This window comes from Typha angustifolia, chromosome 8 (assembly GCF_048772165.1).
Source record: "Typha angustifolia cultivar Huaian chromosome 8, ASM4877216v1, whole genome shotgun sequence".
Taxonomy (NCBI): Eukaryota; Viridiplantae; Streptophyta; class Magnoliopsida; order Poales; family Typhaceae; genus Typha; species Typha angustifolia.
This window is the reverse complement of record NC_133246.1, coordinates 2,447,321-2,472,807: the sequence shown is the minus strand read 5'-3', so window position 1 is coordinate 2,472,807 and position 25,487 is coordinate 2,447,321. Positions and strand designations below refer to the sequence as shown.

At 37.9% G+C, this 25,487-nt stretch overlaps 2 protein-coding genes and 2 non-coding genes across 6 annotated transcripts; 2 read left to right on the top strand and 2 right to left on the bottom strand.

Moving 5' to 3' along the window:
* Positions 1-372: 372 nt before the first annotated feature.
* On the bottom strand, positions 373-22,142 carry LOC140765379 (myosin-1-like). Its single transcript, XM_073104437.1, has 23 exons — positions 21,492-22,142; positions 16,450-16,551; positions 16,219-16,362; positions 15,969-16,119; positions 15,840-15,867; positions 14,374-14,539; positions 13,855-13,918; positions 13,710-13,723; positions 13,541-13,625; positions 12,941-13,044; positions 12,731-12,869; positions 12,333-12,451; positions 12,094-12,246; positions 11,926-12,015; positions 5,335-5,412; positions 4,381-4,539; positions 4,092-4,295; positions 3,630-3,835; positions 3,418-3,553; positions 2,942-3,071; positions 2,671-2,817; positions 2,508-2,587; positions 373-1,337 (listed from the first exon to the last, which is right to left on the bottom strand). Exons 1-23 carry the CDS (start codon positions 21,753-21,755, stop codon positions 663-665), a joined length of 3,438 nt encoding a protein of 1,145 aa, XP_072960538.1. The 5' UTR covers positions 21,756-22,142; the 3' UTR covers positions 373-662.
* Positions 22,143-23,342: 1,200 nt separating this feature from the next.
* On the top strand, positions 23,343-25,147 carry LOC140765781 (uncharacterized). 3 transcript variants are annotated; one of them, XM_073105009.1, is made up of 4 exons: positions 23,343-23,543; positions 23,943-24,097; positions 24,215-24,315; positions 24,406-25,147. In XM_073105009.1, the coding sequence occupies exons 2-4, from the start codon at positions 24,000-24,002 to the stop codon at positions 24,891-24,893; spliced, it is 687 nt and encodes a 228-aa protein (XP_072961110.1). In that variant the 5' UTR covers positions 23,343-23,543; positions 23,943-23,999; the 3' UTR covers positions 24,894-25,147. The 3 variants fall into 3 exon arrangements, with proteins under 3 accessions (XP_072961110.1, XP_072961112.1, XP_072961111.1); XM_073105011.1 differs by having other exon boundaries at positions 23,935-24,097; positions 24,217-24,315; XM_073105010.1 differs by lacking the exon at positions 23,343-23,543 and adding an exon at positions 23,567-23,779.
* On the top strand, positions 24,950-25,021 carry TRNAT-UGU (transfer RNA threonine (anticodon UGU)). Its single transcript has one exon. It is a non-coding gene; the product is annotated as a tRNA-Thr (tRNA).
* On the bottom strand, positions 25,082-25,154 carry TRNAF-GAA (transfer RNA phenylalanine (anticodon GAA)). Its single transcript has one exon. It is a non-coding gene; the product is annotated as a tRNA-Phe (tRNA).
* Between the last annotated feature and the right edge of the window lie 333 nt (positions 25,155-25,487).

Genomic DNA, 25,487 nt, shown 5'->3' with positions numbered 1-25,487 from the left:
CAAAACTTTACCAAGTAGATGGTGTTACAGTATAAACTTGCAGCACTCTCTTGCCTGATATATATGTCCAAACTAGTCAACCGCACAAGAGCCTGCCATTTGAAACTAGGATGACGACTGGATGAAATTATGCATATTTATCATTTAAAACCAAAAAGATTTTGAAGAAATAACGCATTCATCAGGAGATAAAAACCAAAAAGGAAAAACACATACACATAGAGTAAAACGCTGGAACGAATTTATCAGGAGATAGAAACCAAAAAAAGAAAATTGGGCACAGGCATACGAGTAAAAACACAGGAAGAGCCAAAAAGAAACAAATGGATGCACGCGAATGATATCAAAACCATCTAGGGTTGAGGATCACCATTGAAAGAAGGGAGCCCTTTTGTTCTGAACCAATTGTTGACCATTACAAATAGCAAAAAGTGTTGAAGACTCTGTTGCATCTTGGATTATCCAAACTTGTGGACCTTCAGAAGCATATGTTCAGCAACGCAAAGCAAAATAATTATAACTCCTCTAAAGCTTAAAGAAGAAAGTATACGCGTATTTTGTTGTTGCCGGAGTATCTATTCCCATTCAACCAACTTTGAAGTAGAAGAAGTGTGGATTTTTTTCCCTACGTATGCAGTAGGTAGATGCATGTATGCATGCTTTCATGTAATCTTTGCGTTATTAATTCTTCCCCACCATTTCCTCTTTGCCTTGACTGAATTTGGTTCAAGAGCTTCAAGCTTGCTCAGTATCAACTTGCTCTCTTTAAGTCGCACACTGAAGTCCTTCTTCCATGATTCAAGCTCCTGTCTAAGCCTCCTGAGTTCTCTCTCAGGGTTCAAGCTAGCCTCCACCTTGCCAGACTTCACCTCCACCAAGAACTTCACATCGTCTGCGAATACTTGAGTTCGTTGCTCAAATTCTTCAGCCAAGCGGCTGATAATACCAAGGCCAGTGCTCATTTCTCGGTTCAGTGAGCGCAACACTGCCTGCGACCCATTATTTGTGTGCCTTGTGACTTGAACATGATTTATACTACTGTCACAAGTTTGATCTATTGATGCATCAGACCTTCGCCCTGCGTCATCTATAGAAAGACTTGTTCTTGTGACGGAGAGACTGGCCTGCAAGTACCTCATTTGCTTCTGCCATACCTCTTCTATGGATCTCATCTTCTGCTCATACCCTGACCATCGACTCTCATATTGCTGGAGCCTCTGATGGAGTAGGTCATTCTCCTCTTCATGTTTTCTTAGTGCAGTCTCCGCCTTCAGAATCTTCTTTTGAAGCTCTGCAAGGACGGATTCCTTAACCATAACTTGGTCGGAGTCAGTCTCCTGGGAGAGAATTTATACGTGGCCTTAGTTATTCCAATAGAGCAGAAATGCAACGTAAGGAAGGCCAGTTTATAACATAAGGGATGCATGGACCAGGTATTATTCATTTTGTTTAATCATAAAATTGCCAGTGGAATATAAACTTCTAGAGTAACCTTTTACCCTTCATGGCATACACGCATTTATAAAGGAAACAGAGCAAAATTAATTGACGAGCATCATGACAATAGCTCCAAGAAGATGGCAAGCAGTTAAACACCAGTAAGCCGGTGTTCTTGTGGTCAAAGTCAAACTCCAAAAGAGTATCGAGCTGTTGATTTGAGAGGCATGCTTACAAGGATTTCATCTATGGTGGTTTCCTTGGCAACAATACCTTATAGTCTTATACCTTGTATGTGGTCAGGATGGACTACTTTTTTTTCACTACAACTTGCATGAACACAGTTGAATTCTTGATTCCTTGTGTAACGAGCTGACAAATCCATCAAATAACTTGTGCAGCTCAGATACAAAAGAAAAATCAAGAAACGTGAAGCTTCTTTGTTACAATGCAAGACTCAATTTTTGACAGAAAACACTGGAAATAGTCAGATTATAAGAAGGTTTAAACACCATGAATTTTAAGATCATGATCAGAGTATTTGTCTTCAAAAGATGCAGTAAGCAAGGTTTAAACACCATGACTTCCAAGATCATGATCAGAGTATGTCTTCAAAAGATACAGTAAGCACCAATAGACTATAGAGTATAGACGTGATGTTTTGCCAAATAAGTTCAAGTGAAAGCTATTGATATGCTGCAGTGTGTCTATCAATGGCTATAACACGAGGTTAAAAAAGTGAAACTTGTAAATTTATTTGATTTTTGCCTCATATTCATCCAATCCTTGTTGGGATTGCTGTTAGGTGCAGTGAAATATATAGATAATAACCATGATTAACTCCATGAGTTACGTTTAAAAGAAAAGCAATACTGCAGTCAAAATATTAGTGTCAAAAGTGATTGAAATGCATATTAGTGAGGCTATAATGTTATATAATCTTGCTGCAATGAATGTCCAGGGTGTAGCAGGTCTGAAAATGTGGAGGCCTTTATTGCAGACCCAAAATGAGTAATCAGAACAAGGAAAACTATAGACAATTAGATAATAAAATTTGATATGCACTTTACCTTTGTGCCTTCATGTTTCTTTGTAGTGTTCAGTTGATTTGTGTAACCGGAACACCTCCTAACCAGCCAGCCACGGATAACTGTTTAATACAATAAAGAATCCATCAGAAAACAACTGAGCTTTGTAATCAACTGCACACCACAGGAACAAGAAGCTCCATACCACATTGCATTACAACTGCAGCATTATGAACACTCATGAAATTCTTTCTCGCAACTCTGCATTTTATATATCTCTGCAGAACAACAGCAGCTCTGCGTCTCTGCAACAAGCCTGAATACTCTTGTCTCATCTTCTGACCTCGAATAACTACATAATAGAATTTCCCTTAAATTATTAGCAACAGTATTAACAGCCAAACGGCTTAATCTAGATGGCGGATGCCTGATTGTAGCCTAGATAGATAGCTTAAGAGAGGCGAGAGAGAATTTACATGACTGCAGTATAACAATTCCTTCCTTGTGCTTCCTGAGATAGTGACGCACTTTATGGCCTCTGAAACAGCTCTGAAACCTCAAAATACCATGGAGTGTGCGGTTTCTTGTATCTTCAAGAGTGCCAATCTACAGCAAAGCTCAGGAAGAAAAGAAAATGACACAATATAATTTTGAACAAGAAATGCTTGTTCTAATAGTGTTCAGCTAGAATTGTGCATCTATTCATCTCCTTTTCTATAACAACAGACCGCTATGATCTGTGCAAACCAAAATGTGTGTAATCTAAAGGAAATTTAAATGCCTAATGGAGCACCATGTGTTAAGGAATACTTGTGGAGCAATGGATCATAACTTATAAGCAAGAAATTATAGGAAAATTAGCAGACCTAAATCTTAACAAGAAGACCACAGGAATAACCTACTATATAAATCAATCTGTATCAATTTTATCCATCTAGTGTATTCATCTCACCTGACCAGTCCGGAAGAACAATTTTGTGTAGCCAACTTGGTACATCTCTGGTAGGATATTAAACTGTCGAAGAATTGCAGCTGAAACACTAAGTGGGTCTTGAGATGCAACATTCTCAAGAAGAAGAAAGCCATACCTAATAATTTAAAAACATTGATCTGGTTGAGATAAACAGAAATTTACGCAACACTTCTAAAAGAAACAAGTTTCACCTTCTAGCAAATTTTTGGTGCGACATTCTTGTAGGATAACCAGATCTTGATATGCGAACCACTTCAAGAACTCCACAGCATCTTAATTGGTGAAGTACAAGTCCTTGCTCATAAGTCGAAGGAAGTTGTGAGTTGTTGGGCTTAATGCAGCGTATAAAGTGGGGTGTTGTATTCCCAAGTCTTTGCATCAATTCAAATAATTGTCCCTAGATGCAACATTATTCAGAAGTCATATATTGTCAAATTTCCGGTCTACATTCAGTCTAATATTACCAACTGTTATCTTCAAACTCCAACGAAATTGCAGGTGAAAATTGATGAATGACATTAAATCCCTTTGAATAAAAGGAACATTTTCATTCTTTTTTCCTACTGAATAAAATGAAGCAAATAGAAAGCTGACACTGACATACATATGATCAAAGAGGATATAGTCATTTAGATATAATTTAGAAATACAACCTTAAACTTTGTCGCTACACTTAGCTTTTGGGAATCTGCACTGCTGGATCTGTAGTTGTTAAGTGCCACATTTTCAGATTGTACGAGCATTTTGAAAGCAAAATTTTGGGGAAGAGAACATTTGCATGAAGCCAGGAGTCTAATAGAGTCCATATGCAATAAATCCCTATTCTTCTCCAAAAATCCTGATGTGTCATAGAGCACCTGATAGGAGTTAAACAATCATATTGGGCAAGATTAAAAAGAAAAGTTAACTGTGAAGTGAGTTATGAACAACATTAGTTGCAACCTCTCCAGCATAATGATGAACAGTAAAAGCTTTGCCTCTTTCTCCCCTAAAGCAAGAATTAGATTTCAGATGTTGCTTGAGCTTATTAGCAAAAGTAAGATCTGTACCACTAGGAAAGGTTGATTCCTCATCCAAAAGAGACAACAAACCCAATGGTTTCTGCACCAAGTAAAAGAGGTACATAAAATTTTTATAGATAATTATTCCATAGAATAATATACAGATAATTCAGTATTTGGCATTGTTTGCAGTAACATAACTATACTCTAAGGTTAATATCTCAACTGTAATCTGAGCTGGCAGAAATTTCCAGAAGAATTTGTAGTAAAGCAAGTATCCAAGCCTTTACACCCAAATATTTGGATTGCATATAGAGATCCTTCATGTCCATACCCCCAACACAGTGCAAGGTTTCACTATAAGATCACATCTTATCATGCTTTTTTGGACTAGTCGAACACACAAATTATGGCCTTCCCTCCCTCTCAAGATACCTTCTACTACAATGCAACCACTCCTCTATGAGAATGTATGTCTTGACATATTTAATAACGTGATATCACTATCCCTGACAAATTAGTACAAAATTAGGCAGAATAGTCAGTGACAGCAAAGAGAATTCCGGTGGGGAAGTTCAGACTCCACTGGAAACTGAGAAATATGTAATCATGACACTTTTTGCTGTCAGAAATAGTTTGCTACTGACTTATGCTGGCCAAGCACTCTTATCACTATGGAGTATCAAACAAAAAGTCCAATTCAGATTGTCAAGGAAATCAGAGTGCTAATAAAAATTAATCAGTAAGTATGTTTAATACTAATAGCAGGAGCAGAATAACTACAGATATAAAATGTTGATTGAAGAATCCTCTTGACAGGTATCCATTCTTGTGTCAGGATTAGAATCACAGAAAAATATAACCAAAATGATAGTGCTATAAAAGTAGTGCATACTTTCTCAAGGAGATTGAGACAATCCTGGTTGTCCTCAAAGTCAACCTTTGCCCAATCTATGCCATCTTGAATATATTCCTAGTAAAAGAAACCATAGAGATGTTATGATACAAGGATTAAAACCTCTGAATGAGGTAAAGTAGAAAAAAAGAGTGGTGTTAAATTTTCATAAAATAACTGACTCATATAATCTGAACTTCAGTCTAACTCAATAAACATGAGCTTGCTGCAAATTCTAAGCTAACGAGAGAGTTACATGGTATGGAAAGACAACAAAAAAGTTAAGACAGTGAAAGGAAAGTGGAACGAAATGAAAAAAAAAATATTTCTCTTTGGATAAACCAAACCTATAACAACTCAAAGTCTCAAACAACAAATATCTAGGTTAAAGTGCAGAAAGTACACCAGAAGGCATCAAGACATATAATCAGACCAGAGCTAATTGAGGGGCATAATGGAGGGAAAGTGATTCAGCAAGCCATTTTCAAGTACTTATGAGTGTAAAACTGTAAATTGTGTTTTAGTTTCTGGTAACTGAAGGACTTTAAACAGCAACAAGATTAACATTTCACATTACGACTAAAGAATAAAGTGTATAAGTATTACCATCAATCTAAACTATGAGATTAAGATAAGGCTAACGGTTGAGGTTATGTCTAAAAGTTGATAAGTCAAAAACTTAGATTCCCCGAGTTTATTCCCAGATGGTAGAAATCAGATATTAATATACTCTATCTGAAAAGTAGCTCAAAGGGTTTCCTGTTTAAAACTGTAGCCTTTAAAAGTACATTTGGCAAACATTAATCTCCATTCTCTAGCACAAGTAGAATTGTAGAAATAGTTTGAACATTACAAAGATATTAGCTATTTATACTAGGATATTCTGCTTCCACATCAGAGACAAATAACACAAAGAAATGGTTAAATAAAGAGGATGAAGAAATTTCCATCGTAATTATTTTAATCTTCCAAAAATGTCTTTCCTTATTTCCAAGATATAAGATGAATGACAATTCCATCTTGCTCCCTCTTTTTGCATCAACTCGAGCTATTTGCTTATGTAGATATTGTCTTTTGAGAAATTATATGATCATCAGTCATGCAAATGCAGGTTCAGAATTTTACACTTTATATGGATCATCAATTGTATGCAAATTGGAACAGGAGATGTCGATAAAGTGATATTTTTCATTATCATGGACATGATGGATTACTCACATACTGTTAACTTATCAATTACTTTAAAATAGAGAAGTGTAGTGTTAGTGCTTGATATTCTAACACTCCTCACCTTAAGCTCAAGACATTTTAATAGGCTCAAGACGTGAATGCTAGAGGTGGGTGGAGATTCAATATTTTTTACTACAAATAGGTCTCTGTTACAAACCGAACTCAAGAGAGGTTTAGATTGGGTATTCGGATTGAAGGAAGCTCTTTAATGGTGGTGGGAGGAATGAAGGTGGAATGAATATAGTGATAGGGATATGTGTGATTAGAGGAGAAAATATCGGATTGGGGGGGGGGGGGGGGGGGGGGGGATCTAGCCGATATCGGCTAGGGTCAATGTGAAGTTAGGGCTTGAGGAAGGAGAGAGAAGAAAGGAGATAGAGAGAAAGAAGATTCATTCATAAAATAATTCAACTAAGGTGCACTCCATAGTACTTAGAGGCTACCCTTTTGACCCAAACAACAAAATAAATCTCTCAAAAACCAAGCGTTCTCACTGCAGCACATTCAAACGTGCCCAAGGCCGTTCGAACGCGCAAATCTCATTCTTCGTCTTTGTGAACGCATACAGACGTTCGAATGGTGTGTTCGAATGAGAGTCTCTGGTGTTCGAACGCCCCCCCCCCCCCCCCCCCCCCGACAGAAAGCCTTATTTTCTCAAGCAAATTTATTCCTTCTGATACAACTTGATCTAGCTCTAGTTGTATCAGTCTGCTGGAATTTGAATTCAATCTCTCTCCTACTATGATGTTGTCTTACTATATTATTCCTCAAAAATCTATTTATGCTAGAAAGCTTATATAATTCTAGCACGCATAGTTGATATTATTTTATAGAAAAATTTGTACTTAATATCTTACTTTTTCATTTATTTGTGATTTACACCTTACATTTTTAATATTTACAAATCGGGCTCGGTGTTTTACTAAACATTTACCGAACACATCTTGATTCAAAATAACACCAACACTATTTAGGCAGATAACTAACAGAATATTCTATCTTAGTTCAAACCATTTGTCTACTAAAATGCCTAAGATACCCTCCTCCTTCTAGGGCTCAATGATTCTCCGGCTTGTTTGGCCAAAATGACAAAAGCTAGAAGTGAAAGAAAATAAGAGGTGTCGTGAACCGTCTCTTCTCCTCTACTCTCATTTATCCTTCATTGTTTATTAGGAAGCTACATCCCATTCAAAATTTTAGAGATCCGTATTTGAGTTCTTTAAAATTAAATTAATTGAATAAAACTCATGTGTTAATTCCTAGTCGTGGATTCTATTTGTTTGACAAATGTATATTAGGTTTTAAAAGGGGGTATTTGCACATGAAAAAAATTAGTTTTTAAAAAAGCAAAAATGGCCCCTTCTTCGCATCTCTTATGTAAATTATATACATTTCATTATATGCAGTCAATTTCAAGAGCTTAATTTTATTAAAATCTAAGGTTTTTTTTTTCTACAAATAGCCCTTTTAAAATAAATGAGTTTTTTTGGTGTGAATGTAAATTTAGATTGAGTAAGATATTTTAGTAAAGTAACATAACCTAGAAGACTTAGTTAAGTTTAGTTAATGAATCTTATTAGAGTTATTAGATCATATATTATTTATTTATCTTATTTTATGGTGACTTCCTATAAATAGGGCTTAGCCTCTCTTTCATTATCAATAATACATTCACTAAAATCCTCTTCTCTCCTCTCCTCTCCAACCCATTTAGGTTTGAATCTTCTAATGTTTCACGGTATCAAAACTATCCGATCTCTGAACTCTCTCATCGTTTCCATCCCTCGATCTCTCCCTCCCCTTTCCTTACTCAAAATTTCACATCAGAGCAGTCTTTAGCTTGCCGCGTCGCACCACCATCGGCACCTCCGTCGTTCGTAGCCGAGCCTCGACCTCATTGTTCTCTATCGCGCCCCCTCCTTTTCAGTCCTTTAAGGAGGAGCTTTGAGCTTCGTCTACGCTCGAAAGCCTTCACCGATCACTGTTGATTTTCTTCACCGGTCGCCATCCAGCAGCTTTGCTGCTGCCCTGCACACACTGAGGTGCTCTCATCCTGTTCGACGAAAACCCTCAGTGGGATTTAAGACTCTGCTCACCAACTGTTTGTCAAAAGGCCTGAGTGAGATATTTGCAAGACGCTCTCAAGCTGCAACTGCCGTAGTCAGTTGCAGCAGCCAATGTTTCCAGCCACAGCAACGTAGTAGCAGTGGCCACCGTTCTCCGCTCTCTTCTCTGTACAGCAACAGCAGAGCAGCGAGCGTCCACCACGTGTTCAATAAAGTTCACTCTTTTTCAGCGCATCGGCATATTTCCAGCTTGTGCCCACCAAGTGTTTGACGGAAGTTCACTTGTTCACAGCCTTCTCTTCCAGCAGCATTATTTTCATCTAGCACCCACCTAGTGTTTGATGAAATTTCACTCCATCGAGCTCATTAGTAGTTCTGTTTTCAGCAAGTGCTCATTAATTGTTCGACAAAAATCTGCAGTGTTGAGCCCTCAAGTTTTCAGAAGATTTATCCAAATTTTCCACCTATTTAATAGCGCGCCAAGGTTAGCAGCACTGTTTAGGTGTTTGACGAAAGGTTTGAATTAGAAATTTTTTAAACACCCTCAAGGTGTTGATAGGTTGCTCTTCTAATGATATCTTGTGTTTTGGTTAGCCTTGAGAGCTTAAACTTCACTAGTGCCTCTATTTCTACCTCTGCTTTTTCTAGTACAACTAAATCTTGGATTTTTAATTCTGGCGCTTCACATCATATGATTGGTGACTCGTCCATATTCACTAGTCTCATCCCTGCTCCCACCGCCTTTCCTCACGTTCACACTACTAATGAGACTCATTACTCTATCTCTCACATTGGTTATATCACCTCAACCATGGATCCTACTGGTAGTCCTACTTTATCTAACATCTAGCTTTTTTTCGGTCTTACAATGAGCCTTATTTCTATTACTCAACTTTCTAACTCTAGTTACACTATATCTTTCTCTTCTACTTCTTGTGTTGTGCATGAGACATCAATAAGCTAGAGGATTGGGACCAGTCGTCGGATTCATTGGCTCTATTATTTGGACTAGCTTCATCTTCCTCCACCTTGTCCCAGTGTTTGTCCCGTCACTCCCCTGTCTCTTTCAGACCCATGGCATTGACATTTAGGTCATGTATCAAGTCAGCGTCTCAAGACCTTATCTAGGTTTGAATCTTTAGATAGTAGTTCATGTTTGTTTCCTTGTACTGGCTATAGGTTGGCAAAACATCAGGCTCTTTCTTTTTCTCTTAGTGAGAGTATTTCCGATTCCTTCTCCGATCTTGTGCACTTTGACATTTGGGGTCCCGCTCCCCTTTTGTCTGGTCTTAGCTTTCTCTATTATGTATACTTCATTGATGATTACTCTCATTAGGGGTGTCGAAATAAATGAGCGGCTCGAGCTCGACTCGGCTCAGCTAAAGTTAAGCCTAGCCTGAGCCGAATCAGCTCACTCAGGCAGCTCAATAGGCCCGATTATACCTTTGTTGTAGCCGTGTGGTTTAATTTGGGCTTTGACGAATCAAAGAGGTGTCCCGTCAATAAAAAAAATCAAAAAGGTGTTAGGGTAAGGGAGTGGCAGTAGTATACTAACTATGGCCTATGATCATAATTTTATTGAAAGCAACCCCTTTCGTTGAAAAGGGGAACAAAATCTCCTCCAAATAATGGCCAAGTATTGAAAGAATTAGTTGGGTTTGAAGGTTGCAAATGGCTCGTAGAGATAGACTAACAAAATCTCATCCAGCCTCCTCATCCTCCTTCTCCTTTGGCCTCCTCATTCGACCGCCTCGCTAAGCAAGCCACCGCCTCCTCGTACGGCAAGCTGTCGCCGCCTCCTCCTCATTCGGCTCGTCGCCACCTCCTTCTTCGACAAGTCGTCGTTCTTGCCACCTCCTCTAATCAAGCTTGGACTCTGGCTTGAGCTCGGCTCGAGCTTAATCTGGCTCGGCTCAATTGAGCTAAGCCGAGCCTAAACATCAAAATAAGGCTCAAAATAAATTTTGAACTGAGCCTAAACTAGAGTCAGCTCACTTAGGCTCAGCTCGTTTACACCCCTAAATCTCGTTTCACTTGGATTTACCTCATGCGTCAACGTTCTGAGATATGTTAGGTTTATCTCATGCTTTATTCTTCTTCCTCCGAGTGAATGCAATAAGTTGTCCCCTCAAGCAGCTAAATACGTCTTTCTAGGATATAGTGATGAACATAAAGACTATCGTTGTTATGACACTTATGCTCGTCGTCTTAAGATATTGCGCTATGTCACTTTTCTAGAAGAGATACATTTCTTTACCTCTAATGCTTTAGCTCCCTCGAACTTATCTTTTCTTCATCTTCCTATAGATACTCATTTACTATCAATTCCATATGTCCTTCCCGACTGCTCTCTTGCTAAGCTTCCAACTCCTCCAGAAGAGTACCCCTTCCCATGACGACCCTGCCATACTTCTACACTCGCAAGTCATGTCCCCCTTTTACAGCTGAGCATTTCTCTATTGATAGTATCCCTCCAACCATCCCATCCTTTACTGTGACAGCCCTTGCACCCATTCATTGTTATCCAAAGCGTGAGTGACGCCCTCCCAACTGGTATGGTTTTCTAATATCTTCCGCTACATACTCTTCCCAATTTCACATCTTCCTTGCAGCCATCCACTCTACCCCTCAGCCCAAATCATATTGTGAGGCCGTCCAAGTTCCAGAGTGGCAGCAGGCTATGGCGGATGAGCTTTAGGCCCTTCAACAGATACATATTAGATCATATATTATTTACTTATTTTATTTTATGGTGACTTTGTATATATAGAAATTAGCTCTCTTTCATTATCAATCAATACATTCACTAAAATCCTCTCCTCTCTTCTCTCCTTCTCTCCTTCTCTCCAACCCATTTTAGGTTTGGATCTTCTATTGTTTCAGATCTAATGACAAGTAAATTTTGTAAATATTTGATAAAATATAGGGTATGATTTACAAAAGTTATAAATACAAAGTGTAAACCACAACACATAAAATGGTAAGGTGGTAAATGCAAATCTCCTTATTTTTATAAAATAAGATAAAGAGCATTTAAGGTAAAGTTTGAGAGTATCATGTGTGTATGAAGGTAAGACCAGATGATAGACAAGTAGACAACAGATCATAGGAAAAATAAAAATAAATAAATATTAAAAAAATGTAAAACAAGAACACAAAAGTTAAAGCAAGCAGCACAAGAAAAATGGAAGACTGTGATTAATGGACTAAGCAGCCCAAAATCAGTATCTCCATATTATGTTATCTTGTAAGTTGTAACCACACTATCATCAATATTAAAGATGCCGCAACTTACCTCCTGTTCCAGCTTAAACAGATGACGATTAAAATGTTGCTGCAGCCTTTCATTAGCATAGTTAATACAAAATTGTTCGAAACTATTTTTCTGCAGAAGCAAAAATAATATAGCATGAGAAAACATGTAATTATCTCAATCAGGAAGAATAGGTCAGATGAACAGTACATCAAAAGATTCAAAGCCATAGATGTCAAGAATACTGATTGATCTGCCTGTACAGGACTTGCCCACTGCAAGTGATTTGTTGATCTGTTCTACAAGCCACTCAAACAGACCAGCATATAGTGATTTGGCCAATGCATCTCTTGTGTCGATGGCCTAGAAGAAAGAAATTAATAAGGAAAGTTACAATATCGCTAATTAAAGATGAAAGCTATGTGCATCTAACAGAGAAAAACATATACCTGGCAAAGAGTAAGTTTCTGGACAATAATGTCATCACCAACTACCATTTTACGAGTCGACAAAGTTGAAATAAGTTCACTAATACTACATCCTATAAGTTGGGTAACAGTATGTGCACCTGAAAAAAAAAGTACAGGATAGTTACAGATAAAAAACAAAAATATCTAAAGATTAAAAAATCAGAGGCATCAATTTCACAAGGGAAAATTCCAACGATTGAGAAACGAACATATTTTAAAGACTTGGCTTTGAGGTACTAATATTTAGATGATAATAGAAACCTAAATTTAGAAGGAAAATGGATTCACACTATAGTAATTGAAGTAAGATTTACAGAGTGCACTGACAATGTCCAAACCTCAAACTAGTATCCTTCATCACATGGTGAGGGTTTTACCTTCGTCTGCAACGACTTCAACATGGTTTTCATTATCAATCACTGCAAAGGAAATGTTTCCCAACCATAGAACTGCAGCAAGCAGTGCAAAGACATTATCTTGATCTTCTTTGCTGATATGGACAGCATCCATAGCTTCCTGAAACCCAAAATTTAGTGAGAATGATAGTATACGATGAAGATAGTAAAATTTACTAGATTAGATGTTACCATCAGAGTGCAAAATCTTTCAGAATCATCAACCCCAACTATAGAATAGCAAGTACTCTGCTTCAAATAATTGTAGTCTTCCACATTTTTCAAGTTCAATTTCTCTGTTTTCAGGGGGAAAAAACAGTTACTTAGCAGATCAATAAAAAGTTTAAAAAAAAAAAACATAAGAACATCTTCCTAAAAGAAGGACACAAAATCCAAAGAATATCAGTTACTGACAATAACATTACTATTAAGAAGAGCCTTGACTTGATAATGTTACAAATATAATCATAAGGTATCAGGTTCTGTTTCAGTTAGAGAAAGAACTACAAAACCACAAAACAAGGAAATTAACAAATGCTTATTTTCTAATTAAAGAAACCAAATAGGTTTGATGATTGCATATTTTCCTATTCAAGGCCAGTTGTCAATAACTTAAAACCTTAAAGTGTGAGAATGCTATTTGATGGTTATTATATGCTTGAAGAAAAAATGATTGTTCTCCAAGCATAGGAGAACACTCAACAGATTAGAAGGCAAAGACTTTCCATCAACACATTTAAATTATCAAAATATCATACAAGAATCACAAAATAAGGAAATAATATGGTCTACCTCTAATTGACAAAGGAGCACCAGCACATAACTGATAAAAGATATGATAGGAGCGTTCACCTATTGCACACTGTACAACTCTCGACTGAACAAAGATGAAATGAGACTTCATAAAAAGAGTGGAACGTAAAGCAAATAGTATAAGCAGAACATTAGGCAATTAGAGTACCTTCTCAAGCAGAACTGTCCAAGCAAGGTGAGTCAAAGGCAGAAAGAAAATGAAGTCACAAATTTCAATAAGTATTGGTGAAATCACAGCATAGCTACAGAATGCAAAGAAAGAAGAATACTCCAGCATGAGAATATGGTCTTACATGTTTGAATCATGGCACCAGAAATCTTTCCAGTAGAACTGAAATGAATTTCAATAAGTTTTCCCTGTGTTGCAAGAAAGAACTTAGAGGAAATATCTCAATAGCATAATAAAGTGAATAATAAACAATACAAATTTCAATCAATAGTACTTTAAAGTGAGTTTTACATCACTTATTCCTCCTTTTTTGTTTGTTTTTTATGTCAAAATTGTGAAATCTGGATCATGGAAGTTTAATCTCGAGTAAATAAAAAATCAGGAGTCACAATTTGTTTAAAGAATTTAGCGTGATTTGACTTCCAAGCTCATTTCCTCCTCTCTCAAAAGTCATAATTTGTTTTACAATTGCACTGCCAAACATGCTTGTAGAGGGCCTAGAGACAACTTGAGCAAAACAGAATGGCAACTTCCAAGTACAAAGCAAAACAGCATCAAACATAAGTTAATGCCAAAGCCCTGAATGGACTCAAGTGGAATTATTAACTGCAAAGGAAAAGGTCACAAAAGGTAGATAACTCACAAATCGACTTGAATTATCATTCTTTAATGTCTTTGCATTGCCAAATGCTTCAAGTATTGGATTTGTCTGCAAGATTTCATATTCTATGCCACTACCCCTTCCAAGAGCTGACAAGTACTGCATAGCTATCTTTGCAGTTTCAGTTTTTCCTGCTCCACTCTCACCACTAGAAAAATAACAAAGTAAAAATTTAGTATTTGAAGAGTTTAGTTTGTTTCACAACTTCTAACTAGAAAGTTATGGTGCAATTGGCAAGCACAACTGCCAAGATCACTATAAATTTAGTACAAAGAGGATAGCCAAATCTTAAGGAATAAGGTATGAGATACCATATATCATGAAAAGATAATTTAAATCTTTACTCTCTTTTTATTATCTTCTACTTGATTGATCCTGAAAAGATGTTATTAGATATGGCATGTAGGAGTATTTACTAAATTTTTTTTAACTATATCGAATCAATAACGAAGATCCAACAGGTCACATGATTTAAACTCAGACAACTAAGTTAGCATAAATGATAATTCTGCACAGGTGCTGATGACCTCTAACATGCAAATGTTATCGGATCACATAATTTGTGACATATCATATGCAAAGTCACAAATACCTTTTAGTTCTATATTTTTCAAGATCTTCTGTCTTCATTAGGATGTATTTAGAATTATTTTAGGTCAATGATTGCTCGATTTCAACTTATTTCTAAGATGAAAATAATGTACTCCAATGGAAAAGAGAAGAGACAGAACATTGTGCAAACTTTAGCTGATGTCAGGAAATGTAGAGGCACAGAACTGGTACAAGTTTAGCATCTACCTGATCTGCTTGAGATAGAATATCTGAATTTTTGTGTTCTATAGAAGACACCAGAAAAAAATCATATTGTAGTTATAAATGATTGTATGCTAAGAATCTAGAAGTCCAAGTACAGACCATTTTATGAAAAGGAAACAACAACTAGCAATCACATAAGATGAGGATAAAAGTTGTAGGAACTACTACAGCCCCAAGAGGAAAAGCTATAACATAATCAGATTATAGTAAGAAAAAGAGAAAATTAATTCCATCATCAATGTTAAATTGAAAACATTTGGATAGAAGAAAGTTATACCAATATTATTTAGACACTCTAATGAATCTAAAGAGAAACTAGAAATAGAGGAGTTAAATAAGATAAAGCTCTTGAAACAGCTGTTATGGGAAGAACAACTAAAAGGGACAAAAAGATGACAAGAATCTTATAAACTAAATAAAGAAAAGCCTTCTTTGACAATGATGGTGAATTTTTCAAATCACAACAAAGACAGGTAATATTTCAATCTAACTGGGACATTGCAATTTTATCCTCTGTCGTAACAAGATAAACTCTGACAAGGCAACATATATACAATTGCATGAAGAAAAGGATCAAACCATGATACTTGTTGTGCCATTAATTACAAAGAATTTGACAACTAACTACCAACCTTATTATAATTGATTGATTCACTTCATCTGCAAATAAAGTGAACATAACCATAATTAGAGGTAAACAAGATGTATATGATAGACACATTACATTAGGTATCTGCAAATGATACAGTAAGTTAAGTTACCTCTTATCATTTCTCGAATTGCTCTATCTGCTATTGCATATACATGTGGACTTTCAATAGCTTTTCGCCTATATGCTTGAATAAAATCATCTCCATAAAGATGGAGTTTCTTAAAAGGGTTAATAGCAACCAAAACTGGACCTGCTTTAGTCTAAAAGACAGAAGGGTCTTAAATATATGGTGCAAAAATTAAAACAGTGAAGAGACAAATCCTAAATGAAGATTATTTGTATGACTTGCAAGTACTCACATATATCATATCTTGGAAGTATCTATGTTGCAAGTTGTACAATACTGATGGTTCGTTCAAATAACTTAGTTGCAAAAGATCATCAACACCATCAAGTATTTCAGGATTTGCAGGTAAAAGACTCTCAGTTTTCAGCCTCAGCACCTGAAGATTAAAGTAGAGATGATGAAGTACACCATATACTGCGGAAAAAAGAAAATTTTCCTCGACATCAAACATAGAAACACTTACTTTTCCCTGAGGAAGAGACAAAACAGTCTCAGATCCAGAAGTCAAAAGTATCTTCCCTAATGCCCATTTGTCATTTGCAAGTTGGCACCAAGCTTGAAGCTTCTGAAAAAATAAACTTCAAGATGTAGGTCAGCAGGTCTACCAATCAATCAACAAAATTAGATAATATATAAATCTAATAACTCTAATCTAATAAACAACATGAATATATGTAGTAAGTACCAACAGAAGCTGTTGTAATTAAGACACAAAATTTACACACATTAAGTTATAAATAAAAAAAGAATCATGACATTTCGGTAGGCATTTAACCAACAGCAGATAACATACAAAATAACATGTTGCGGTTCTTGATTATGATACAGATTGGACATAACTAACCCGTCTCGAACTAGATCATTTTCTATTTTTGTTTTAGATTAAAATAATAAAACTTTTGGCTGGTGCATTCGGACGCTTTTGCGGGAAATTCGAACGTCCACACAACAAGCATATACAGAGCCCTGTTTTTGGTTGTTTGAGCATCCGTTGATTAAGGTCTTTCGTATTAGGGTTTGTTTATGATTTTTGGACGATTAGCTAGCCTCCAATTATATGGAATAACAGCCATTTTAGGATTATTGATTATTGGAGCTTTGTTTTGCATCTAGGCTTGAGTCAACTTTCTCCCTTCTCCTTCTAGCCCCTTGGTATCCACCCCAAGCTTCTTTATGGCCAAGGTTAATCCTCCGTCGCTTCTCCCTCCTCACTTCAACGACCAGCCATACCTAAAAGCTCCATTCTCCTCTTCATCTTGTTCAAGATACTATTCCACCCATCACAGCCATCATCCTCTTTCATAACCCTAACCCTAACCACATCATCAACTTCCATTATCCACGTCCATCCTGCCATCCCCTAACCTTTGGTCATTATTTCCCCTGTATCTTTTGATCTACCTACCCGATCGATAAGATTCCGATTGTGTTGGATTCCTAACTTCTAGAAGAACAACATATCTGAATCTCAGATCATTTTAACAGTTAGATCGATCCCTATTGCCTTCAAAAGTTTTGTATTCAGTTTTATCCAAAATAGTAACTCAAATCGACAATCATTTTCTACGAAGATGATTGTAATAATTGGTATCAGAGCCAACCTTCCTTGGCACGCATACGCAATGGCACAGCCACTAGATCCATGGCAGCACAAAGAAGAGAAGAAGGGGAGACATCCACGAGCGCGAAAGAGAGTAACTCTACACCTTCACCTGCGAATAACCAAAAGCAAGAGAACCGTGCACACACAACGCTATCTCCTCCACCTTCCACAATTGACCCAAATATGGAGATTCTATCAAGGTCCATTAATGCTTTGGGACGTACCTTCACCATCATCGTCCAAATCATCTAAATCTTGAGTCAAACAATTGTGCAACAAAACGTCGATTTGTTGCGGACGATTCGAGAAGGGCCTATCTTAGATCATGAGGTATCTTCCACATCGGAGCCCCCTATGATGGTTCCACCGATCGGCCAAGGACAAGAAAGAGAAACCACGCTCGAGCCAAGGCAAGGTGGGTATAGTCGATGAGCGCGGTTTGGAAACAAAAATGATGATGATCCCTAGATTGAGAGAGATGAAGAGAAAAATTGAGAAGCTGATAAAGGATGTCAGAGGAATCATGTATGCCTAGAGGAGCACCCACCTCCAATTAGGATTGGAGCAAGATTTGAACCCAACCATGATACCGACATCCGCGGGTGCACTGTTCGGTTAGACTTTCCCAAATTTCAAGGTAAAGATTCAATTTATTGGCTCTACCGTGCCAAACAATTCTTCATCTTCCAAAGCACAAAGTAGGACCAAAAGGTTCTCCTTACATCCTTCCACCTGGAGGATGCGGCACTACGGTGGTTTTGATCGGCTACCACTCATAGGCTGATCAAAATGTTGGCGGAGTTTCACTATTTGATCTGTAAACTATTTAGATCATTAGGCTACGAAAACTTTCATGCTATCTTGACGAAGATAGTTCAGAAGACGACGTTTATAGCCTATCAAGATGAATTTGAACGAGTGTCCAGCCTATGCACACTACCATGGTCGGATATTCAACTGAAATCCACATTCATCACCAGTTTATTGGAAGACATTCAAGTCGATGTACGAGCTCTACGATCTACGTATTTAGGGCAAGCCATAGAGAATGCTATGCTCATAGAGGACAAACATCAAGCACTTAGAGGGCACTCGAGGCACCCATGGAGAAGCAAGCCACAGTCGAAGCCGACGCATACACTCAACGGCTCGGGCTACTAGCCGAGGGCTCCTATGGGTGTTGTGGGACACCGACCACCATATCGCACTCCCATCGATGTTAAGACGGTTTTAAGGCCTCCTATGCTTACTCTAACACTTGCCCGGGTGGAGGAGCGAAGGGTCAAAGAGTTGTGCTTCAGGTGCAATGAAAAGTTCACCCCGAGACACCGTTGCGTGCGACAGATCGATTCGGTGATGCTTATCAATGGTGAGACTAAGGAGGATGTACATGAGGACAAGGTCGCTGTTAGTGCGTAGCATGAGGATGAGCAACAGCTAGTGGTTGACGAGGAGAATGATTCAGAGGAGATACGGGTGGGTATATCATTGTATGCCTACTTCGGAGTTGCTACACCACCGAAGACCTTACGGGTAGGTGACATCATTAGTCATAGGCCTGTGCGTATCCTGTGCATATCCTCATTTACACGGGGAGTAAGCACAACTTCCTGGATGAACGGCTGGTTTGAAAGCGGCGACGTCGACACGACAGGCGAATGAAGATGGAGGTTGTAGTAGAGTGGCTAAGACGGCCCACGGATGCGGCGACGTAGAAGTTAGAGGACAATTTGATGAACTGTTTTCCTCATTTTGCACCTTGAGAGTAAGGTGAGGAAAGCATAGTGGGTTATTGCAGTTCTTGATTATAATATAGATTGGGCATGACTAACCCACCTTGAATTGGATCATATCTGTTTTTATTTTGGAATAAAAAAAAACTTTTGGCCGGTGCATTCCAATGCGGTGTAAAGGCATTTGGACATGATCGCAGGGCATTTGAACACCCGCACAATGTTCGCACATACAAAACATTATTTTTGGCTGTTTGAATACGGTTAAAGGGCTTTTGAACGTCGCATTCGAACGTCTACACATCGTTCACACATATAATCTTGTTTTTTGCCGTTCAAATACGGTTGAAAGGCGTTCGAATGCTAGTCAATTAAGTTATTTCGTATTAGGGTTTATTTATGATTTTTGTACAATTAACTAGCCTCCAAATATGTGAAATAGCAGCCACTTTTGAATTATTGACTATTGGAGCTTTTGTTTTGCATCTAGGCTTGAGCCAATCTTCTCCCTCCTTCTTCCTCCCCCTTGGTATCCACTCCAAGCTTCCTTCTACAACCGAGGTTAATCCTCCGTCACTTCTCCATCCTCACTCCAGCGACTAGCCATACCTAAAAACTCCCTTTTTTCCTCTTCATCTCGTTTAAGATACTATTTCACCCACCACAGCCATCATCCTCTTTAATAACCTTAACCCTAACCATATCACTAACTTTCATCATTCACGTCCATCCTACCATCCCCTGACCTTTGGTCATTATTTCCTCCATATCTTTTGATCTACTTACCAGATCGATGAGATTCTAATTGTGCTGAATTCCTAACTTTTAGAGAATAATATATCCGAATCTCAGATCATTTCGACGGTTAGATTGATCCCTACTATTTTCGCAAGTTACGTGTTTAGTTCTGTCCAAAGTAGCAACTCGAATAGACAATCATCTTTTGTGGGGGCGATTGCAATGTAATAGTATTATTTCAGGGGTGTTTAATTGCTAGAAAGTAAAGGACAAAAGTATTCACTTCCAAAAATTTCTCTATTTTAAATATTCTATTGCTAAAAATAAATTAAAGCGACTTTACCTGCAAAAATTAACTAAACTTTTTAATTTTTATTTCCTTTCTTGAAATAAGAGAGTCATTTTATTGAATTTCACTTTTTAATAACCAAACGCAGCCTTAAGGCACCTTTATGTAAGAGACTTTCACATTTCTTCCTCAACCCTTGGGGAATCAACCTCAAATGTTGCTGCAGTATACAAAGTGCGTTCCTGAGACAGTTTACATGCTGCAAGTTTCCAAGACAGCTTTAAAGGCTGCAGAATTCCTACGCAGCATAATTATCTTCTCTTTCATTAAGTCATTTAGCTACCACCTAAATATAGAGCCTATAAACCACTTGGCAGCCCATGTATAGGGTATCTCTACCATCCGCTTTATAAAAGGAGAAGTCTCCCTCAATCTTGTCGACAACCAGTAAGTAATCTTGTAGAAAACTTTTGAGATTAAAAAAGTTTACCACAGTCTCTTGCTTTCTTTTACTGCTGTGTTTGTGAGGCTAACTTAGTTCTTTCAAGGGAATTGAATATCGACGGACTGAAAGGAGAGTGTTCTTTTTAAGCCCGTGACATTTGACCACCTAGATGCATATCTAAGCATCTACCTCAGCCTTTTGATTTGGGTCTCATCTGGGGACGTTGGCTGACAATAATCTTGGAAGTAATCAACCAAACGGACAGAACTTTGTCTCTTTGCCATTCGTAATTAAAACTCCAAGTAATTATATTGAAGAACATCATGTTACCAAAGCCAAATATTTAATAGTTTAAATTTGGCATTCCTTGACCTCTAGGCATCTCGTTAAGTGCCTGCCTAGTTACTATGCCTTCTTTGGTCCCTTACCTACTCCTCTGCGTAAAATCTTTGGTCACGGTAATATATTAAAGTAAATATCAATATTTATTATCAAATGAATTTTACTTCTTCAACATTATACAAACCCAATAGAAAATTTTCATTGCGCAATGCAGAATAAATATTGATATATTGAGTATATAAGCATGGAATAGGGTCTACTGAAAACAAGATATAGTCTTTAGCCATAAACTTATGCATTCTAGCTAAACTCGTGTTAGAAAAGGGAAGTTGTGCAGAAAAGAAGAGTTCGTCACCTTCTTCGAAGCATAAGATCTAGTATCACTCCATTGGGACTCGATCTTGGACGAAGACATCATCTGAGGACGAGCGATCACTGGCTCTTCGTCTTCTTCCAAGAACCTTTCCTCCCGTGGAGCTTTCTTGGAACTGTACGGCGATTCATCGTTCTCCTCCGCTAGCTTTCGTTCGCCTCCTCCCATGGGGTACGGATTACGACCGAATCCGTAATCGAGTGGCAGCGATCGCACCGACCGAACCGATCTCTTCGGCATTTCCATCGATGCCACAAGGAATTCTCCCAAACCCCACGAAATCGGTCTAAAACCCTATATAAGCCCTTCGATCGCGATCGGAGCACGACTCTTGCAAACTCTCAGCTGTGATTCTAATATTTCCTCACAAGATCTTTACCATTACCGAAAAAGTTTTAGAAAAAATCAACTAAGATGACGACAACGACGAATGCACGATCATTGAATCTAAGCATCGTCCAGAATCAGAAATCTTGAAGAAAATACAAAAAAAGAAATCTCGAGACAAGTAGCAGGAGAAAAGGTTCTTGTAATCTGTAGGACAAAAAAGATTAAAAAAGAAAAGAAGAAAAGAAAAGAATTAAAAGTACTGGAAACGAAGAGGAGAGAGAGAGAGAGAGAGAGAGAATAGTGGCCTTCTCTTCTGCGCTCTTCTCTTTCATCTCTTCTCCTCGCCTTTTTATCAAGAAATAAAGTACTTTTTTTTTGTGGATATTTGAGATTATTAGTATTTCTTGAAAAAAAAGATCTTTCTTGGAACCAAGAAAATAGGTTAATGACCAATTAACCCTTATTCATCCTCTAATATTGTATAAAGACGGGTATGTTATAAGGGACAAAAAAGGGAATGTAACGGATATATATTAATCGAATAGACGCGGGAGCATAACGAACAAGGGGAATCTTTTTAGGAGGGAGACATCTCGGACCCGCTTTTGAACAAAACCGTTGGATTGCGATCGGACGGCCGGGAGAAGGTCCCTCTTTTTGTTCTTCTCGTCTTTCTTAAGGCGTAATATAAACACTCCCTAATTCGAAACAAACTCATTTAACACAATATATTATTGTTTAATTACAAGTACACCTCATAAATTATTATTCATTTTCATATAGAAGTGACACTTTGACTCATTCAACTGTTTAATATTTTTTATTCCTGACTACTTTGATAAAAAAAATATATTAAATAATCACGAAATAAACAACTAATGACACCAGGCATTTTGAAAGTTTTATATGGTTACGAGAGTTAGTGTGACAGTGTGACAGAAAAAATAAATAAGAGGATTTATGTTATGTAAACGGTTAGAAATTGTTACAACATAGAACATCAATAATGAAGAATTCTGTTCAAATCTAGAGATGGCATGGTCCATCCTCTAGTAGTTCATGCCTCTGGCCATGATCCATGTCTTGGTCCCTTCCAATCCAGTGGACCAAAGGTACTGCACTTTAGCATTAGAAAGCAATATCCAATTCCACAACAGTGACTGTAGAAATAGGACACACTCACACCACAAAGAAGAAGAAGAAGAAAGAATTAGCTATGTGTTTGGATTAATTACGTGAATATGTCAATTAGGCCAGCAAAGCAGGGGAACAGGGAAGAGTGGGAGAAGGGGACAGTGCTTCTCTAAATTGAACTACTAGCCATGTGTAAGTGGGTGAGATCCAGAAAAGAAAGGGATGGGGGATGGGGGATGGGAAAAAGGAGGAGATGGTTGAGCTGACACAAATCAAAGGTAGGAGAGACTTCTTTTGACAAAGGCATGCAATAATGCATGTGGAGCTAATCACATTGGAGTACTCATGAGTCATGAGGGTGTCGATGAGGTTTCGAGATGAGGTTGGGTATGTGTAGAAATATCATTCGTTAACGGTTAGAAATCATGTCAACCGTCGTTTGCAAATCAAACGGCAGGAAAACATGTCCGATGGAAACCAAACCGTTTCCTCTTCTCTCTTCTCTGAAGAAAAATTTATCTGCCTCACAAATTACTCCAGACTTGATCCATTGGTCGCTTGGTGGCGAAGGTTGGTATTAACGCAGTAAAACTTCCCCGTAATCTTCCTCTATTGTTAATTGTATTCTCTTCTGCTTTCTTTTGATTCTTTCTTCTCATCCTCCTCTTGGGCATTCAAGTGTGGGTGGTTTCCTAATGAATCACTTCATCAAGTTTTCTTCTTTCGCAGTCCTTAATTATTTACTGTCTTATCATGAAAGTTCATGAAAGTTCATGAAAGTTCTCTGTATTTCCTATTTATAGAAGGTTAGAATATTTTCAAGAAATTGTTTATACTTATAACTTCAGATTAGAGAAACTCGCATCAGAAATAGATATATTAGAGTCTAATTTTAAAAGAAACTTCTTGCTCATGTTTGATCATGATATGAATTGAGTTTTCTTATTCAATCACAAATTAGTGCAACAGGGGAAATATTTGATTGAGTTGCAAGAAGGAAAAAGGAATGGGCTACTGCTTCTAACAATGGGAACAGTCATCAGCAAAGCTGCAGGAGGCCTCGGTGCTGCTCTAGGCAATGCATTTGCCGCTCCATTTAAGACCATATTTGGCGCGAATTGCGAGTATGAGACGATGCTATATATTGCAGTCAAGTTCTTAATTATTACTCCAAGGTTTTGTATAATTGTTTGTCGAAAATTGACACTATTATATTTATATCTTATTTGAATTCTTTCAAGAGGCATCTGCTCTGGAACATGGGACATCATCTGCTTCATTGAGCATCTATGCGTATCAAGCTTGGTCAGACTGTTCATGGTGTTGGTCCTCACCTACATAAGTATGCACTTCTCTAATACCATCTGAAAATATGTGACAAACTCTATATATGCCAACATTATGTTAAGTTATTCTTTGGTATGTGTTCCAGCTCTGCTCTTTGTCTACCTCCTGTTCAAAGTCGGCATAATCCAATGCATAGGGAGAAGCCTCTGCAAGATGACATGGGCTGCATGCTCCACCTACTGGGCTGCAATGGAAGAGATGACATGCTTCCTCTGGTACAAGTTAAGGAACACGAAGCGCGTCTATCGCCGTCGGTTTGAAGACGTGGAAGAAGAGCTCAGTTCAAGTTACGGTGAAGAAGTAGATGATGACTCTTCAGGAGATGATCATGGAAGCTTTAGAGTGATCAGGCGGCGGACATCGGTTAGGGAGAGGAGGAGAGATCGGATGCGGAGGTCTCTTTATCCGAAGAGGATGAGCTCCAGAGGAAGGAGACGTGAGAGTGGGAGGCATCACCATGTGAGGTTGAAGACTAGGGAGGTCTCGCTGCATGTGAACTCGGCGCAGCTTAGGCTGAGGAAAGCATCTCAGCACACCGGAAGGCAGTTATTTAATAAGAGAAGAAACTATTAGGTGGTTTTGTGAAAGATTTATTTTTTTATTTTACTAAAAAATTTCAAACGACAACAGCCCCTATAGCTCAGTGGTAGAGCGTCAGTCTTGTAAACTGAAGGTCTGTAGTTCGATCCTGCATGGGGGCAGTTTGTAAATATATAGATTTTTTTCTTAGTTCCAAAATTTATGGCGGGGAAAAAGGTAATTGCGGTGAGCGTGGATCGAACACGCGACCTTCAGATCTTCAGTCTGACGCTCTCCCAACTGAGCTATCCCCGCATGTGGAATGTACTTAAAATTTATATAAATAGTCATATTAAATCTGTTCATATTAAATCTTTTGCACGTACTAAAATCCAGAATAGTCGTACCGGATTAATACAAAAACCTGTTCACATCCATTATCCAACAGTAACTGACTAGTTGCAGAAGCACGTGAGTCGTGACACGCCGTCCCGGGACGAGAATCCCATATAATAAAGCTCAATTTATTTTAAAGCAAATCGGCCCCTTAATTATTTTTTTGGCCTTTTTGCATTTATAACCCTACAAGTTTATTATCGAGGCACCTTTTATAGGACAATTTATAACCTCTTTAAATAAAGGTTACAA